General features: G+C 37.8%; 1 protein-coding gene across 9 annotated transcripts in view; it reads left to right on the top strand.

Moving 5' to 3' along the window:
* Nucleotides 1-19,199, top strand: part of Grik1 (glutamate ionotropic receptor kainate type subunit 1) — a 379,604-nt gene that overhangs the window by 229,773 nt on the left and 130,632 nt on the right. For 6 of the 9 annotated variants that reach the window (XM_027929135.3, XM_027929137.3, XM_027929136.3 and 3 more), the window contains exons 2-3: nt 4,539-4,706; nt 7,973-8,230. The exons of 1 other annotated variant lie outside the window; for it this stretch is intronic. In XM_027929135.3, the coding sequence (XP_027784936.1) occupies nt 4,539-4,706; nt 7,973-8,230 (426 nt within the window). The remainder of the gene's footprint in view (nt 1-4,538; nt 4,707-7,972; nt 8,231-19,199) is intronic. 2 more of the 9 variants (XM_027929141.2, XM_071615796.1) reach the window with 1 other exon arrangement.

Genomic DNA, 19,199 nt, shown 5'->3' on the forward strand with positions numbered 1-19,199 from the left:
TGGATCAGGTCTCATCTTACCTGGCTCATTTCAATCTAATCACCTTTTTGAAAACGCATTTCCAATGTAGCCACATTCTGAAGTACTAGTTTTAGCATTAGGGCTTCAACAAATGAATTTCGGGAAGCATAAGTCGGCCCATAATAATGACATACGAAAAAGTTTTACAGTATCAAAACTACTCCAAAATATGGGAACACTCCTTATTTTTCATGCCTTTGTTGAGTGACCATGTGGTACCTTTGCTGAAGTAAGGGAACATGGAGTACAAAGGACAGAACCTTTTAGCATTAGCCTTATTTGTTCCAATGTCTATTCTTCCCAGCAAGGACAACAGGGAAAATCAAGAAAACCACAGGCCTTCTAAAATAAAGCCTAAATATACATATTTATTAAGAACATAAAAATGTTCAGTTTTCAGAATTCATATTTATTTTGGTACTTACAAGAAATACAATTTTTACCCTTCCCTGCCATTTTAAATAGCACAAATACTCACATGAAAGCTCAAAAAGTCAATCTCTTCTAGTTTTTAACCCTTAGCTTGGACAGTGTATCCAAATTATCCTGAGACATCAAGCCACAAATGGTTCTGGGGGAAGGTTGGGAAAGAGGCTGGGGTGCACGTTAATGATGTCCTTAGACCCTGGTCATACTTATTGGTGATGAGGCAGAGAAGACCTCAGTTCCCCAAGGACCGGTGTGTGATCTGCACTCACTCAACCTGGTCCATGCCATCCTGAAGGCTTTTGTCTTTTTAGTCACAGACATACTTTGCATGACTCCGGTTCACAGGAGGTGCAGGTCATGGAAGAGAGTGTGGGAAATCCAACCTGCAGGTTCTGCTTCTCCCAGCCAGCACTGCCTCGCTCCGGCACTTCTCAAGAAGTGCAGCAGAAAGGAAAGGCTTCCTGAACTTCATCCTGAACTCTCAGAGTTTGCCCTCCTTTCCTCACCCACTGACCTGGTTTGGGAAGTGGAGAAAAAATAAACCAGGCGGGGCTGCTTTCCCTCTCTCCCTTGAGCCTGAGCTAGTCTCTTAGTTTCACATTTCCTTAGTCCTTCCATGGCCTAATAAATTTTTAGAAGTAAAAGTCATACTCAGTTCAATCCAAATAAGGGAAAGCAAAAGAGACACTGACCTTAAAAGAGAGAATGATGGATGAGGGAATCAGGCAGGTGCAAGAGCAGAGGAGGAAGAGGCAGTGTAGAATGAACGAGGTAGGGATTCCTCTCCTAGCCAATGGTACTCCTGGCTTCCAAATGGCTGGAGCCGGAGTTCACTATGCACAGACCCCACAAAAGGTTTTAAAAATCTCATTAGTAGCCCACACCCATCTAGAAGAAAGAAAGGAAGGAAGGGAGGGAGGGTCATGCAAATATTCCTAGGTGTGTGTCCCTCTCTATTCCTCCTATCAAACACTCTGCATCTTAAACCTGAAGCTAGGGGGAGACAGAGGAGGGAGGAAGCGGCGGATACTTAAACAGTCTGCCCCCCCTGTGAGGTATTAGTCTGGCTCCTATTAATAACTTTCTCCTGTTTTTATCATATTTCACTTTCTTGGTACTTTTCCAGCACTCTGTATACCTCACATCACTGTGGGTTTTGGGTATTTGTCAGATGCCCTTTTCTCAGAGAAAAGGAGAAAGCGATAGGGTGCTGAGCTAATGACACAACGTGTAATTCTCATTTGGCAAAGGAATAAAAGAAATTGTTCTCAAAATGACAAAACAGAATTCACCTACACACCACCTAAACACATATCAAAACACATAATTTTCTTAAACCCAGGAACACTCAGATGTGTGGGAAAGGAAACGGTATCCCAAAGGAATGGCTCTGAGGTGAGCAGGAGGCGAACAATACCAGCCTTTCCCTGGGGAGCAGCTGGACTTTCAGAGGACTTTTGTCTTATATCAATTGCTTCACAGACAAGGAACACAAGGCAGCAGCTAAAGCCCTTGCTGGACAGGAGCAATAGAAAGAGCTTGAAGAAGTTGATGGCACTCACTGGTTGGACAGTCAGACATCTGAGTTTGTCACAGATTTACAACCTTGAGTAAGCTGGGTAAAATAATCTCCCTGTTCACTTTTTAGAAAGACAGGAAAAGTATCTGCTACCCTGAATGTTATAAAGTTTAAATGAAATATACATAAAAGAGCTATTTCACGGTGACTTTCATCTCAATACTTAAAGATCCTCCTGGAAGGGGAATCAGGTTAACCAATGTCCAGGATTCAGAATTTCTGTTTCCTGTTAAAGTGATTTTCCTACCTGTTAGGGTCTGTAAACAAGTCAGGATGGCGCCTGGCATTTTGCCAGAGGAAGTGGTTTGTGTAGTAACGCCAGAGAGCCATTAAGTGTGGAGATTCCGTATTGGTTGACTGCTGTATCTAGTTTATGTTAATTAAGATAAGCTGTGTGGAATGTATATATACCCCTCCTGTCCTACAATAAAGGGCTCCCACTCCTGCTGTATCAATCTACACAAGTTGCTCGTCGTCACCCCCCGGTTACTTTGCTACAGCCGGACTGCGGCACCTACCTACCTACCTACCTACCCTACACAGATTAATGGTGCTCACACCTCAGCCTGTGATTAACTTTTTTCCTAAATAGTTGCAGCCTGGATGTCTTTAGATGACTTGATTTCCATAGGAATAGTGGTTCTGAGTTAAACACACTGTCTGTGTGAGGGCTCACTGGGTATGGGAGGGAATAATGAGAAAACAAATAGTTGCTAATAATGATTGGATCTGCTGTGTGTGCCAGCTTGACAGTGAGGGTGAACTCACCTTACAGCCATCTTCTTTTGGTGACCAAGTGTCTATTTTCCAAATTTTATCACTTTCCTCTCAAACATTCATCAAAATTTCTGAGGAACTAGAAATCCAGCTCCAAATCCCTGTTTGTAATTACCCAGCAAAAGAAAACCAAAAATTCACTGGAAAAGTAAATTCATTCCCAACACTCATTTCTGAGTAAATGTTTCATGCAGGTCTTTAGGTGAAGTTTAAAATGATCACCCAATATCATCACATAGTTTTCAGTTATGGTTTCTCTAGGAACAGGGAAATGATCAATATGTGAATGACTCCTAACATTGGTCTATAAATGCCAGAAATATGTCCAAAAGGAGCCAAATTTGTTCTGTATAAACCTTCTTAGCTTTCAATCTGACACTATAGTAGCTATTTTATAGAGAATGTCAGTTTATCAGAAAAGTTATAGATGTGCATTTATTTACTATTCTTTCAAAGCAGGATGAAAGTAATTACTTTCAATTTGCATCTATCATTTGGAGCTCTCCAAAAAAAAAAAAAGAATGCTGATATATCAAACTCCCAATTCATGATATTAATTTCAGATTTTTTGGTACATATTTTTTCTTGAGTACAAAGCATTATTAATGAATTTACAAATAGATCTAGCACAGGCAAGTTTAGGGAAAACCTACAACTAACTTTGGTAAGGAATTACAGAATGGCAAGAGCAGATAAACAGCAGCCTGAGAGTCTCAAGTATTCAGAATTCCAGGGACATCAGTTCATATGCATTTTTAAAGGAAATGAGTTTGGGTCAATCAAGGAGTAAGTTAAGTGGAGGTCATTTAAGGGGACTTCTACCGAATGCGAGCACTCCGTGTCTATCAATAATCCCAGAATAGCACTTAAAGTACAATAAGAATGCATAGTTACCAGTACTAACATGTCTCTATCCACCATCAAAGCCTCAAAAAAAAAAAAAAAAAAAAAGCCAGAGCTGAATTCTCTGATGAGGCTTGAAGCACTAATATTTCATATCATTTCTTCTAGTGAAATCTTCATGTTTAAGATATCCGAACTAAGCAAAGGCACATATTTCTTCAGAGATGGTATACAGGTTTGCTTTTGGGAACAACCAAACAAAATTTCAAAAAGAAAGAAAGAAAGAAAACGAAAAGAAAAAAGAGTTCTTTGAATCTGCCCATGCACTTCAGAAAGTACTAGAATACATTGCTAGAATACATGGCTCAGAATTCTAACCCATGAAGTGTAGAAATGATGCTTTCATTTGAAAGAGTATGTGTCCCATTTTGAGCCCACTCATCTCTCTGTGTGATCTCGTTGGAATCTAGAATGTCTGCATCTGAACAGAAAGAGCTTCATTATAAGGAAGGGTGGTCCTAACAGGATAGAGCTCAAATTATCTTCAGGTCAAGGACCAATTCCATTCTTGTCCAAACAGTGGAAAATTGCTCTCTGCTTTATTATCAGTTACATTTTCATGCTACAAAATATCTGGAATATATTCACCGTCTGAGAGGTATTATACATGCCACCATTGAATTTAAACCTTCAGGATCATATGCCATTAGACCTATTTGTCTGCCTATGACACATGCTCATAAACTTATGTTAGCCCTGGATTTGGGGTCTGCTTAGACCATTTATCAAGTTAGGTCTTTCGTTTGTAGTTACCATTTGTCTTCTTAAAAAAAAGTTATAGATGAATCATGTGACTAATGCTTCTCGTCCATCTCTTTTGCTTTTGCAGGAGGGATTTTTGAAACTGTGGAAAACGAACCTGTTAATGTGGAAGAACTAGCTTTCAAGTTTGCAGTCACCAGCATTAACAGAAACCGAACCCTGATGCCGAACACCACATTAACCTATGACATCCAGAGAATTAATCTTTTTGATAGTTTCGAAGCCTCGCGGAGAGGTAACTCTTTTCCCACTTTTAAAAGCTTCTTTGGGTGATCCGTCTGCTCCATGGGTCACCTTTTTGCAACCTGCCCTTTTTCAAAACAGGCATCTTAGTGCAAATGGGTCATAGGAAATCTCAGGCCTGGGTGTCACTGATCAATGCAATCTGTGCTAACCTAATGGATGCTGCCTCACCCTGTTTTCTGGGCCTTTCTGATTAGCTTACCCTTCAGTGCCCTCCACTCTATGATTAACTGGTTCAGCTGTGAATGGAAAATGTCAAGCTTGATCTGTTTTTCCTTCCTGAAGCTGAGATACCACCATGAAATTGTACAGTGCAGTCAAATAAAACTTTGCAGAAGGTCACATCCATGGAGCTGTGGAAATGCCCAGGACATACATAACTCACACCCTGAATTTTAACAGGTTGTAAACTATGGGGTTTACCTAGCATCTTCACACACTTTTTTTCTCCTTTCAACAAAATCATAGAAATACAAAGATTAAATCTGTGAGAGAACAATGTCAGCATTTAATTTTCTTTTGCTTCTGAACAGAAGACAAGTGCCCAAAAAGTAATCCAATTTATAGACTACAAGCTTTCTCCCATGGAATGATTCATGTGTAACTGAAGGGTGGTTTAGACATCCCACTGGCACTTCTAGGATGATTCTTTGAAGTAAGATCACATTTGATATACTTGAAGCTTGGCCTCTAATGAGGGCACAGTCTAGTCACCAGATAAAGGAGTTTGTGTGGTAACAAAGGCTGCTGAGCACCCCAGAACAGACGGGGACTCTTTGCCTATCAGAGAATGCCTCACCATTACAGACAAACAAATAAAACACAGTGAACTCCACAGTCCCGCTGGTTTCCAAGTTGCTGAATACTGATTGTTAACTGAATTAACCTAGTTAGATCATAGGATGTGTTCACTTAGTGAACTTTTGCAAGACTTTTAGTACTCTTTCCAAATAAAATATAAAACTTTTCTTAGCGTACAGGTGAAAAAATTATAGTGCAATGATCTCTGTCTACCTATGGCATGACCTTAGTATAAGAATTCTTTCTTTTTCAAGATGGATGGAGTTAAAAATGTCATATAGGTCAGGATTGTCTATGAACAAATAGTAAAGCTTTGCTTATACAGCACTTTGAAGTTTACAAGTCATCTCCATATGCATTATCTGTTTGGGTTAGATATCTCTCTCTCTCTCTCTCTCTCTCTCTCTCACACACACACACACACACACACACACACACACACACACTCCATAGAAAGCCAGCCAGCAACATTTAGCATCGGTACTTCAATCCACATAAGAACTGAGATTTCTTATGATCTGAAGTACCTGCCATACTTGTAAATTAAACACCCCAAAGCTTCTTAAAACTGGTAATTTGCTGGCAAACAAAATTCAAAAGGATTGATTTTCTGTCAAGTACTATTAGAATCCTAGAGCTACATATTAGCAAAAATCTCAATCCATTGCACAGGCCGGATCACATGGCAGTTCACAAACTCTTGTGCTCTCATTTTTTTTCTGGTTAACTAATGAAAATACGTCCAGAAATAAGCTTCTAAGGACAATGACAATTTATACCTATAGCACTTAACGCAGAAAAGTATACATATCTATAGCTGACGTAGTAATCCAGTACTAAACAGCACAGTATCATAAAGTTTTCCTTGTAAATGACTGTCAACATCCACAGCCCCTTAGATATCTACAATAGTTATCATATTATTCTCTCTAAATCGAATCAGGTAATTTTAGAGTCATACAAATGTTCCACTTATTTTTATTTGCCAAATGATATTATTATAAAAGTCAACACTATTGCACTTACAAATTGAGCTATTATTTAAGTCTTATATTCAATTATTATATCTTGGTAGTTCTAAATTACTTCAAAATAGAATTACAATATAAATTTGAAAATGCAGCTAAATTTATATTTAACACCTGCCAGCATAAGATTAATAGGCTCTATTTACATGGTTGTAGAGGTTAAACTGCTCTAACCTTTCTGGAGGGAAATTTGGATAATATGTATCAAATAACAAAAATGTCAAAACCCTTTAATTTAGTTAACCCTTGGAAACTCAACCCTTGGAAATCTACTCTAAGGAAGTATCCTAAGATATAGAGGAAAATAGAAGTTGTATAAAATTTCTTATGGTCAAGAAGTGGGAGGAGCTTCAATGTTTAAAATTATAAAAATGGTTAAAATAAGTGATTAAATTTCCATGGAATGGTATATTCTACAGATACTGAAAGTGTCCTTTTGAAGAATTTATAATTACTTGACAAAGAAGTGTGCTATTATATTCAATGGATCAAACTGCATTTGTATAATGATCCCAACTGAAATATAAGTAGATGTTCTCCCAAGATGATGGATTAAGTACAGCCTGCTGATTTTCCATACATTTTAAATATTCTAAATTCTCTCTATTAGCATATATAGTGAGAAAATTAATTTATGTTATAAATACATTTTAAAATATGATTTCATTCTGTTAAGGTATATGTTGGCTGATACTGAGACAGAAAAGGACCTGACCTTGAGCTGGGGTCCTGAGCTCTGATTTAGCTCCGCCACTGTTAGTGGTCAAAACTCAGCCCATAGTCTTGAAGTGAGAAGGATAGACACAACGTCTCCTAAGATTCCCTTTAAGCTATGCTATTCCATTGTTCTGTAGTTAATTAGGTATCGAGAATCAGTATTCTGCAAAAGGAACAATCCTTTGCAGAATCTCAATAAACTGGAACTGAATTTGGGGAAGACAGAAGCTAAAGCAATTTGTAGTCACTCACAGGTTTTTCCTCTGAATTTTGTGACCACGCTAATACCTTCATTGCCACCCTGCCATATGACAGGACTTAATTCATACAACATTCATTTGACAAATGACTTGCTGGTTGGCTCCTGGAGGGCTCCCCAGTAACAGCCACATTAAGTGAGGGATTTAGACTCCATCTGATTAAAGGTAATGAAGTGAGACCCGTAACTCATTTTTATTTGCAGGGAGTTGGTCCTGTGATGTATTGCTAATCGGTTCTACATTTACATCTATCAGTATCTTATCATCTCAAGAAAATTGGAAGTTGAAAGGAGCACATTTCCTCTACATACAGATGGGGAGATTTTCCAATAGTCAAGTTAAAAAGAAGAATCCTCAAAGGGAAATATAAAACTCACAGGACTCTCTTTCTCTCCCCCTTTCCCTATTCTCCATCTCTTTTCCCACCCCTACTTGTCTTTGGACATCCTCAGCTTGTGACCAGTTGGCTCTGGGTGTGGCTGCCCTCTTTGGCCCTTCCCATAGTTCCTCCGTCAGTGCTGTGCAGTCTATTTGCAACGCTCTCGAAGTTCCACACATACAGACCCGCTGGAAACACCCCTCAGTGGACAACAAAGATTTGTTTTACATCAACCTCTATCCAGATTATGCAGCTATCAGCAGAGCGGTCCTGGATCTGGTCCTCTATTACAACTGGAAAACAGTGACTGTGGTGTATGAAGACAGCACAGGTATGGGACTCACACGAGATCACACCTGGCCATGTTTGGCCTGAGCAAAGGGAATTAAAGTTTTCTACAGGCATAAACTTTTCAGGTGGAGTGCATGAAAATGTCTTTATATAAAGCTGACGGTGTATTCCAAAGTAATTTAGGAACATCAAGTGTAGCTAGCTTGAATTTCTCTTGTTTTTTGATTCTTTCTGATATTTTTTTCTCATCAAATTTATGGGATTTTTTTTTAAAAGAAATATCACCCTATTGATATGTTATATTCTAATTACATATCAAAGATGTAATTTCATTTATGCAACTATGACCACAATGAAAGTGACCAGATAATAAGATTTGAACTTGATAAGTGGCTATGCAAATGTCTGGAAAAGTTCCCAAAGTAGGTTAGCAAACAAGAATTCAGGTACAGATTATACTATTCAAGTGTACTATTTCCTGGGAAAGAGCCGATGAGCCCAGGTGATGAGTCTTAGAACTAAGCTTTCATTCTGGCCCTCATTAGATTTTCTCTAACTCCATCTGTAGTGTTCTGTTTTTTTCTCCCTGTCTTCTGCTTACAGTTCAGGGTCTGTCAGAGTTTAGACTCCCACTTGTTTCATTTACAGTCAGCCCAGGATCCTCCTTTGTCCACATAATAAATCTAAGCCCCTCTAACTCAAAGTTTTTCACCATTGGACTATTGCGCTTATTTTTTTATTGGTGCATATTAATTAAACAGAATGGTGGGTTTTATTGTGGCATGTAATAATTTGGCCAATTTCACATTAAGCCAAGTTAGTCTTTATAAATCGAGGCACTAGCTTCCCTCCGTGGCCTATATTCTCACACCAGCTGTGATGAGAAGTCTTTCATTTCTCAAATACTCCCGAGTTCTCCCCAACTTCTGCTTTCAGAGGCTGGGCCCTCACTATAGAGCCACTGTGAGCGACTCAAATGCTGGTGAGCACCTTCATTCTCTATGACCACATATAAATATTCCCTCTTCCATGAGGCTCTCTGGGAACACCGGAGAGTTCAGCAGTGTTTTGGAAATAGAATCATTGTCTCTCACATTCTATTTCAATGATCTATTACATATCTATGGGACTAGAAGATCCTGAAATAGAAATTGTATCTTATCTATATTTATTATCTGCTTCCTATCACATACTTGAAGAAAAGAGTTAAGTAATTACGTTCAGAAAAATAACACTATTAACTGTCTGAATTTTTTTTTTCCTCCAAGAATTGAAATTAGCTCCTTTCTGTAATCTACACATTGGGCAAAAAGACTAATAAAATTAGCAGTGAAAATTAGTAAAGGGAAGCACTTTCAGACTTTAATACTATTTCATTTTTCAATACCCTTTTCAAAAAGCATTAGCACTTATTGTCCCCCAGAGGATGAATAGTGAGCCTCTTCCATTTGGCGTTAAACTCTGCTTCCATTTTATGCTGTCAGATAAAAGTGACTCTATGGTTGGAGATATGCATTTATGTATTTTCTTATGCCTCATCTCATTTTAGGAAGAAGTGAAGGTGGTAGGTGATTGGATATATAATTCATAAATATTATATTCAAAGCAGTCTTATTGGGAGGGATATGCCACAGGCAGTCATTTTTTTTTTTTTTTAGAGCTTTACCTGCTTCCTGTGAGGAAAGAAAACATATTATCAAAAAACTCCACAACGTATTTAAAGAGCCTTCAGGTAGAATATTTCATTGTAAACACACGTGTAGTTAGATCTTCTGAGTTACCTACCCGTTGTTAAAAGAGTATTTTGTGAGTTGATACAACCATATTATTTCTCATTGTGGTGAGCTCTCCGTAGTGTAATCTCTCACTATTTCTCCATCTCCAGCAAAGCAAAAACCATTCAAAAGGAAAACTAATCATTGCAACTTCTGTGCTTAATTTAAGAAAGAGTTCAAACAAATGTGTAGTCATGATAGATTTTAAATTGTATTTAGGCAAAATATAGTTAGCAAGAGAATGACACAAAAGTTAATGTCCTAACTGACTTCAGGTTAACTACTCACAAGTAATGGCCACCTTGTGCAGCAGAAAAATAAAAAAAAAATCATTTCTATCATCTTTCACTAGAGTCTGAAATGACCTTTTTCATATGGGTTAAGTTCACCTGAGCTCAGATGCTCAATAAATACTTGTTGAAATTAAAAATCCAGAACGATTTTGCATGTCACCCATGAAGTTAGAGATGATTTATGTTAAAGTGATTTTGCCCATAACAACATTAAAAATGTAAATGAATAATCAATTGAGCTATTAATTTGGAACCCAGAGAGTAAGTAAACAGATCAACTGAGATCAATAAAAGCAGACATCTTATGACTTTGAGTGGATTTAATACTTCTTGACTCAGGACTCTTGGTTGCAATAATTAGCAAGTCATAAAAAAGGAGGAGACTAAGTAAACCTGAAGGAAAAGTTAGGACTTAGGTGTGCTCAGCACCCACCCCCACAACAGAATTAAGTATCCATTAAAGAGCACTTTATTGGGATTTGCTTAGGAGTTTGTTAAATAGCCTGAAGCCAGCACAGATGTGGTGGGACCAAATGGCCCGTTACTCCCATTGAAGTCATCAGGAGCAGCGTGCTTGTCTCTAAGGACAAAATTCAGTTCACCAAATTCAAGCAGGCAGCATTCTGTCCTCTAGAAGTTAAATGCAGAAAGGCTCTAGAGAACTCTTGGGAGGAGTAAAGTCCTGTCTCATCTCATCTCTTCTCTCTCCCTTCCCTGGGTGTTCGTCCCTTAACTCACCAACGTGTTTCTGATTCTCATCATCAGAGGTGACCCTACGCAATGAGAAATTGCTGCCCATTGGACATCCCTTCTGGCTTCATTAGACCCCTGGTGGAAGCCTGGCTACTATCCCCTCACACGCATCCAAATGAGCTGAGAAGCAGAGCATCAAATGAGTTCAGAGCCCATTCAGCAGTTTCTGCATTCTCAGGGTCAATCTCAGCAAAATGAGCCACAGACATTGGTGTAGGACCCAGGCCAGCAAACTTTTCTCTATCAAGAACCAAATAGTATACAGCTTAATCTCTGTGGTCACATGGTCTTGCTCACAACTACTGCAGCTCTGACAAGGTAGCCAGAAAACAGCCATAGAGAATATGCAAATGATGGACACAGTGTGGCAATAAAAATTCATTTGCAAAAATGTGTGCTGGGCTACACTTAGCCCCAGGGCTCTAGTTTACCCCTCAAAAAAAGGAAAAAGAAAACAGCTAAAAGCTCAGATTCATAATTTTGTAAAAGCCAGGACTTTGTCACACTAGTGAGTAGGTTCAGTTTCTGTTCATGGGTTTTCCTTCATTTTGCTGAGTCCCCACACTCTTCCCCTCCCCATCAATTGCTCTTCCTGACTTCTTCATCAACCTTGGTAGTCTTTTGCCTCATTGTCCCAGATGACATCCTGGTTCATTGACTGGCAAATTTTCAGAGAGGTATTGGAGGGGGGGAGGGTGTAAAACTTTTCTTTATTCATCATTAAGGGTCATGATTAATAATCCTATAACAAGAGGCAGGTTACCAATAGAAAAGCACAACAAATTATTTTAATCTGAGTTTAATCAGGAGCCTCCCAAAATGAAGACCCAAAGACTTTTGTTTGTTTTTTTGTTTGTAAAACTTTTGTTTGTTTGTTTTTTTGCAGTGCTGGGAATGGAACTCGGGGCTTACACATGCTAGGCAATGCTCTACCACTAAAATTGCATATTTTTATGCTTAAATTTTATGAAAAAAATGTATAGCTGAGTAGAAATGTAATGGAAAAAAAGGAATGAGTTGATGAAAACAGTCTGATGGGGGTACTTAGCAAAGCCTCTGGAATGAGGATTTTCAAGGGAGAAGTGACAGTGACCTTCCAAGGTGGTGTGGCATCCTTTGGGGGAAAGAAGACCAAGTTTCCATGACTTCTAGTGGGGAGACAGAAAGAAATGGAAGACAGAAGAGCAGGAGAAGGTCAGAAGGGCCTTGCTTCTAGACCCTTCCAGGCTCCTTCAGTTCAAAATACTTTGAGGTCTCATGCTCTGAGCCCCAGTGCTGTTAATGAGGAAGAATGATTTAGCATGTCTCTTACTTTGGGATTCAAGGTATTCTCTTACACAAGGTTAGGCAACCACCTGCACAACCAGCAGAGAGAGCTAGGTCCACATAGCAAATACTCATACCAATTGCATTCGCAAAACATGAAAAAATAAATGCACTTCTGCCTAGCTTTTATTTTGTGAACTAAGAAAACCCGTGGTCAAGTTTTGCTGGTCCCTTTTCCCTACTTTCTTGACTTGTCCCAGCACTCATGTTCACACACTGTTGGGTCAGGTGGTAATTTGTGAGACACTGGGGAAAACAACCAAGATGGCACAAACATGCATGGCACTGTTTGCCATGGTTGCCCTTTCCTAAGATCTCAATAAATGGCTTCCTTCCCAGTTTATTTTTAAAGTTTATTTTTCAACATTTATAAAAATAAGACCGCTTCCTTTGGATAATGCTAAAATTAAAGAAATAGGTAAAAACCTAATGTGTCCAGGAAAACCTATTAGAGTTTTGGTGTATGCTCTTCCACATTCAATAGGCAGGCAAACCGATAAACAGATTCCCTGGTTTAGTAAACATTTACTACCAGACACGTTTTAACCACTATTCTAAAAAACACACAAAAATATCTCTGACCTCATGGATCTCACACTCTAAGGAATAAAATATATTTAATCGATAAAATATATAAATACATGTTAGTATGATAAATGGTAGTAAGTGTTATGAAGAAAAATAAGGCAGCAAATGGCTTTGGGAGATTGGGGAGTGAGGATGAAGTTTGCAATTTTAAGTAAGGATACCAGGAAAGTCCTCAGGAGAAAATTATATTTTTGAGTAAAACATTAAAGAGGAAAAAGCTATGTGATGAGTTGGAAGAGAACATTCAAGATTTTGCACAGCGTGAACAGCCAGTGCAAACCCCTGAGACAAACTAACCCTGCACTGAACCCACCTCCATCATTGAAAATCCTCCATATCTTAAGACACAAATATAAGATATACATATAATATAAATAAAATGTATTGAATCTTTTTTTTGTAAATCCCTTTCATTGTATTGAGAAAATTACCTCCAATTCCTAGTTCATTGAATTTTTTTTCGGGGGGTGGGGTGCTGGGGATTGAACCTAGAGACTTGTGCATGCAAGGCAAGCACTCTGCCAACTGAGCTATATACCCAGCCCTTGAATCATTATTGTAGACTACTTTAAGCTAACTATGTAGAAATATATGTGTGTGTGTGTATATATATATATATATATATATATATATATATATATATATATATATACACAAATTAAGGAAGTTTCAAATAGAGAATTTTCCTATTTCACAACTTACCTTGTGACTAGACCTACCTCCCCAACTTCACAACCACCCACTTCTTACTTTATTATACATGTGCGGACACTAAGCATGTTCCTATATAGGGGATATATATAAGGATGAAATAACCAAAATGTTCAGGCTGCAAAGGAAAAAAAAAATAAAGATGTAGAAGGGAACTGGATACAGTCAAAAAATATCTGCAGGGCCATGGAATGGAAGAAGCTTTGGCTCAACCAACAGTAAAACTTCACCTGTTCCTCCTCCCTACTGTGTTGAACTTGACCTTAACTAAACTGGACAACAGTGGGTGGAGGATTCAGGGAAGCAATTTTGGCATCACCAAAAGGATGAAGTTCTAAGCTGTGGGGGTCTCAGGGGATAGCACATATTTCTTTCCAAGGTACTTAGTTTCCTGGCCTTGGAAAAGTTTGAACATACAGTGGGACTCTCTGACACAATTTGATCCTGACTGGGATTCCTGCAACACCTTAGAGATTCACTGGATGAGACCTCAATTTTTTTTCCAACTCTAAATAAATTGCTGTTTATAAGATCATCTCCCATTGCACTTGGCCATCTTGATGCGATTCTCTTAGAGCATATATTTCTTTATTCTCAGTAATGCTGCCACATCTGTCATCCTACAAACACTTATTGAGCATTTACCATGTGCCAGCCATTGTCCTAGGAACTTGGAGTACAGTAGTGAAGAAAACAGAAAACCCTAACCTCAAAGAGCTTAGGTTCTATGGGAACCTAAAGAATAAACAATTTGTTCACCTTATGTAAAGTGAATTATACTTTTTAAACACAACAATAATATATGGAAGAAAGAAAAAGTAGAATGTTGGTGAGGAGAATCTGAAAGCTAGACATGGAGTCCCCAGAATTTGAGATTGTGTCACATTGTAAAGATGAGGTTTGAGTAAAGACTTAAACCAGCCTGAGGAGGTAAGCCATGTGGTACCTGGAAGAAGGTTCCAGGCAAAGATGACAGCTAATGTTTAAGATTAGAGTGTGCCTGGTACATCAGAGAGACAGCAAGTAGGCCAGTGTGTTTGGAACAGAGTAAGAAGGGAATTTAGGAGAGGAGATTTAGGAGAGGAGGTCTGAGGGGAGGGTGTTGTGAGTCCAAAGGGCTTTGTAGATCACCTGAAAAACTTCTCCTCTGCCTGAAATGCAAAGCCACTGGAGAGAGCTTTGAACAAGATCAGATTCTTATTTTAAGTGGATCACTCTGGTTGTTGCACTGATAGACAATCTAGGGAGGCAAAGATTGAAATATGGCAATCTGTTGGCAATTCCTACAAAATCTAAGGCAGCTAGTGGAGGTGATAGAAGTAGAGGAGAGGGAAATTCTCAAAGACTGGAAACATCTGGAATGAAGGGATGGCCTAATACCCGAACAGTGTTGAATGTGTTCCCCACTTGCAAGGTTTTACTGTGTGTCCATCCATCATTCTCTTTCTTTTGCTTCCATTTGACATTGGCACGAGTCTGAAAAATGAGTCAAGCCATGTAGGGTCTTTGCGAAACTGCATAAATAGCATCATGTATGTTCTCAACATGCATGCACTTTCTCTTTTTTCTTGACTACATTTTAAGATGTCTTTTTTTAGTACCCATCTCTTCTTTTGGGTGTGTATGACATAGATTTTGAATTAAGGAACTCAATTATCTGAGAAACTTGGGACATCTCACATTGCAGAAATTTGCCTCAAGTGATTAACCTGCTTAACAGGGAAGACAGGGAGCACATTCCCTCCAAATCCTCTGAAATAGTGAAGTTTTGTTCAGTGTTCCAATTGAGTCCTATGTCAAGAAAAAGCATTGTGTTCCTTTGACATGAAACAAATACCATATGTTATGTTTATTATTAAGTGGTCAGTAAGAGCAGGGAGACTTGGATTCAGTCTTAGAAAATATTAATGTTGCAGTGGCAGTGAGACTTATGACTTATTTCATGCCTGTGAATTAAAAAATGAAAACATAACCAATAATAGGGTTGAAGGTTTTAAGAGGCAGGGTGGAGTCTCAGAAGACTCTAGACTTTTTGGCTTGAGCCAAAGAATGGAGTAGCCATCACCTGAGATGCAGAAGATATTAGCTGGAACTAATTTGAGGAAATAAGGATGATATGATGAATTCAGTCATGAATATGCTAAATTTGAGTTTCAAACACCTATGGATACCCAAATGGAGTCACAGTAGGCATTTAATACATGAGTCTGAAATTCAGGGAAAGTATTCTGGGCTATAGATACCAATGTGAGAGTCCTTAGATGGGACTAAGTAAGTCCAAAAGGTAAATGAGTTCCAGAAAGATGTCTCTAGTCCTGGATTCATGACACGTGACCCTTGAAAGGTTCATATTTTATTTTCTTATCTATACCGAACCTCTATAAATGCTTCACAATGTGGATTAATTTGAAATGAAATTAACATATGAAAGAATGTCTGTGATTGACTCCCATACTTCCTCTCTTTAAAATTCATTTTAATTTTATTATTTACTTATTTATTTACTTTTGAAACGCTGGGGATCAAACCCAGCACTTCATGCCTGATAGACTAGTGCTTCCCACATCCCAACCCCCAAAATGTCACTGTTTGAAAGAAAGAAATTCTGGGAGAAACCATGAGAGAAATGACAACCTTGGAAGTAGCGATAACTTCTTCTTGAGGGCTGCTTATGTGTGATGGACTGTTCTAAATCCTATAGATAATGTGTTCAATCATTCTATAAATAAATAAAAGAGCTGCACTTACGGCACTATTAAACAGTGAGTTGGTCTGGATTTTTTTAGGTCTAATATATTTCCTTCTATCTTCCCAAAGAAAAAAGAAATACATTCATTATTAAACAAGAATCTTGACAGAGGTATAAAATTTGTAATTAAAGAAAAGTAGCATTTTGACATGGAGTACCTGGCCAAAATGAAAGATATGATTTATATGACCAATGCTGAATAAAAGAATAAGGGAATTTTTCACTTTCAGCAATCACAGCTTGCTCCACTCTGCTATGATAACCACTTGCATGAGCTAAAACTTGTCTGCTGCGTGCCTTCCCATGATTCCCCCTGAAACAGCTAAGCATGAAAAAGTTGTTACTCAATACTATTAAGGCAATAAATTATAGTCCTTTGGGGGATTTTTAATTAATTTATTCATTTTTGTCTATTATTTTTATTGATACATATTAATTATTCAGAATAGCAGGTTTCGTTATGGCATATTCATAGATGTGCATAACGTGATTTAATTGATTTCACACCACACTACCTCCCTTTGTTCTCCCCTCCACCCACCTCCTGATCTATTTCTCTACTGAAATGGTCTACCTTCTGTTTTCATGAGATCCCCTTTCCTTCCTTTTTTCTGCCTAGTTTCCACATAGTACAGTTGACATTTGCCTTTCTGAATATGGCTTATTTTGCTTAACATGATGATCTCCAGTTTCACCCATTTTCCTTCAAATGACATAATTTTTCATTTTTCTTTATGACTGAATAAAACTCCATTGTATACATACACTGCATTTTCTTTATTTATTTACCTCTTTGTGGACACCTAGGCTGGTTCCATAACTTGACTAATGTGAAGTGCACTGTAATAACCACAAGAATGCATATATCTTTCAAATATGCTGACTTTAATTATTTGGGATAAATACCAAGGAGTGGTATAGCAGGATCATATGACACTTTCAATTTTAGTATTTTTGAGAAAATTGCATGCTGATCTCCATAGTGGCTATACTAATTTACTTTTTTGCCAATGGTGGATAAACTTTCCTTTTCCACCAAACTCTTGCCAGCATTTATTATTTGTGTTTTGGATGATAACCATTTTCACTTGAGAAGGAATCTCAATGTAGCATGGATTTGCATTATTCTGATGGCTAAAAATGTTGAACATTTTTTCATGTAATCATTAGCCATTTGTATTTTTCTTTAAAAAAATGTTAATTAATTTAGTTAATTTGTTAGTTAATTTGTCAACTTATAAATGGATTTTTTGCTTGTGGTTTGTTTGGTGTTGAGGGGTTTTTTTTGGGGGGAGCATTCTTTATATATTCTGGACACTAATCTTCTGTTGGAAGAGTAACTGGCAAAGATTTTTCTTGTTCCATAGGCTCTCTCTTCACACTGTTATTTCCTTTGATATGAAGAAGCTTTTAATTTGAATCCATCCCATTATTTTTTTTCATTCTTGGTTTTAATTTTTGAGCGAAAGGAATCCTGTTGGGGACTATACTTTTAGTACTTTTAGTACTTACCAAGTCTCTGATCCTTTACCTAGACCTTTGATCCATTTCAAGTTGACTTTTTTTGTGAAGGTGAGACATGGGGATCTAATTTTATTCTTCTACATATGGTTACCTAGTTTTCTCAGCACCATTTGTTAAAGAAGTGTTCTTTTCTTTTATTTATTTATTTATTTTTTGCATTACAATTCTTAGTACACCATTATATCATATTTTATCATATCTCTGATTATATATAAGGTGTTCTTTTCTCCAACATACCTTTTTGGGCTCTTTTTCAAAAATCAGATAACGGGCTGGACATGGTGGCACACACTAGGAGACTGAGGCAGGAAGATCACAAGCTCAAGGCTAGCACCAGCAACTTAGTGAGACTCTGACCAACTTAGTTAAAATATAAAAAGGGCTGGGGATGTGGCTCAGTGAAGAAGTGCACCTGGGTTCAATCCTTACTACCAAAAAGAAAAAAAAAAAAAATCAGATGACTGCAACTGTGTTTGTCTCTGTGTCTTCTGTCTTCTATTTTATTCCATTGGTCTATGTGTCTGTTTTTATGTCCATAACATGCTGTTTTTGCTACTGTAACCCTATAGTAGAATTTGAAATCAGGTATCTTGATACACCTAGCATTTTTGTAAAGAATTATAATTCCTTTTTTTCTTCTCCCTCTTTTCTACTTTTCATGTCCCCAAACCTTGTCCTTTGACCAGAACCATATTCAAATTTTCAGAATTTTGCGCAAGAGTCTTTAGATATTGTGTTCCAGGTGTATTATTTTAGCTACCATTGATATTATCAAGAATTCAGGACCAAAATATACTGGTGGAACTAACTGCAGTACAGTTAATCTCAAATATTTTGGCTATACTCGTCAGTGTGATCAAGGGACACAACTTTCCTTTTGGATGTCTCCAACTAGCCTTTTTTTTGCACTTTTGAAAAATCACAGGTATGGAGATCTGCACTTAAAAGTGCTGTCCTTCCAGATATTCATTCCCTCACCCATTTCCATTTCTCAGTTCTGGTTTTTTCCTCTCCTCTGAAGGATTCACACTTTATGTATAGATACCCCTAAGAATCTTATTAGGTTTGGATGTATTCATATACCAACAAATTGGTGAAATGCCATTTTGCATGTTTCTAAGTTCAAATGAAAAAGAAATTCACATTTAAAACAGGATCTGATCTTTGGGTCCCCATGGTTAATTACATTTTTACAGCATCAAACCCACTTGTGTGGTTTAATGAACAGGAAATTGAATTAAGAATCAAGAAAACATAGGTACTTTTCTTTTGAACTGAGACTCATTAAAT

Source organism: Marmota flaviventris, chromosome 8 (assembly GCF_047511675.1).
Source record: "Marmota flaviventris isolate mMarFla1 chromosome 8, mMarFla1.hap1, whole genome shotgun sequence".
Lineage (NCBI taxonomy): Eukaryota > Metazoa > Chordata > Mammalia > Rodentia > Sciuridae > Marmota > Marmota flaviventris.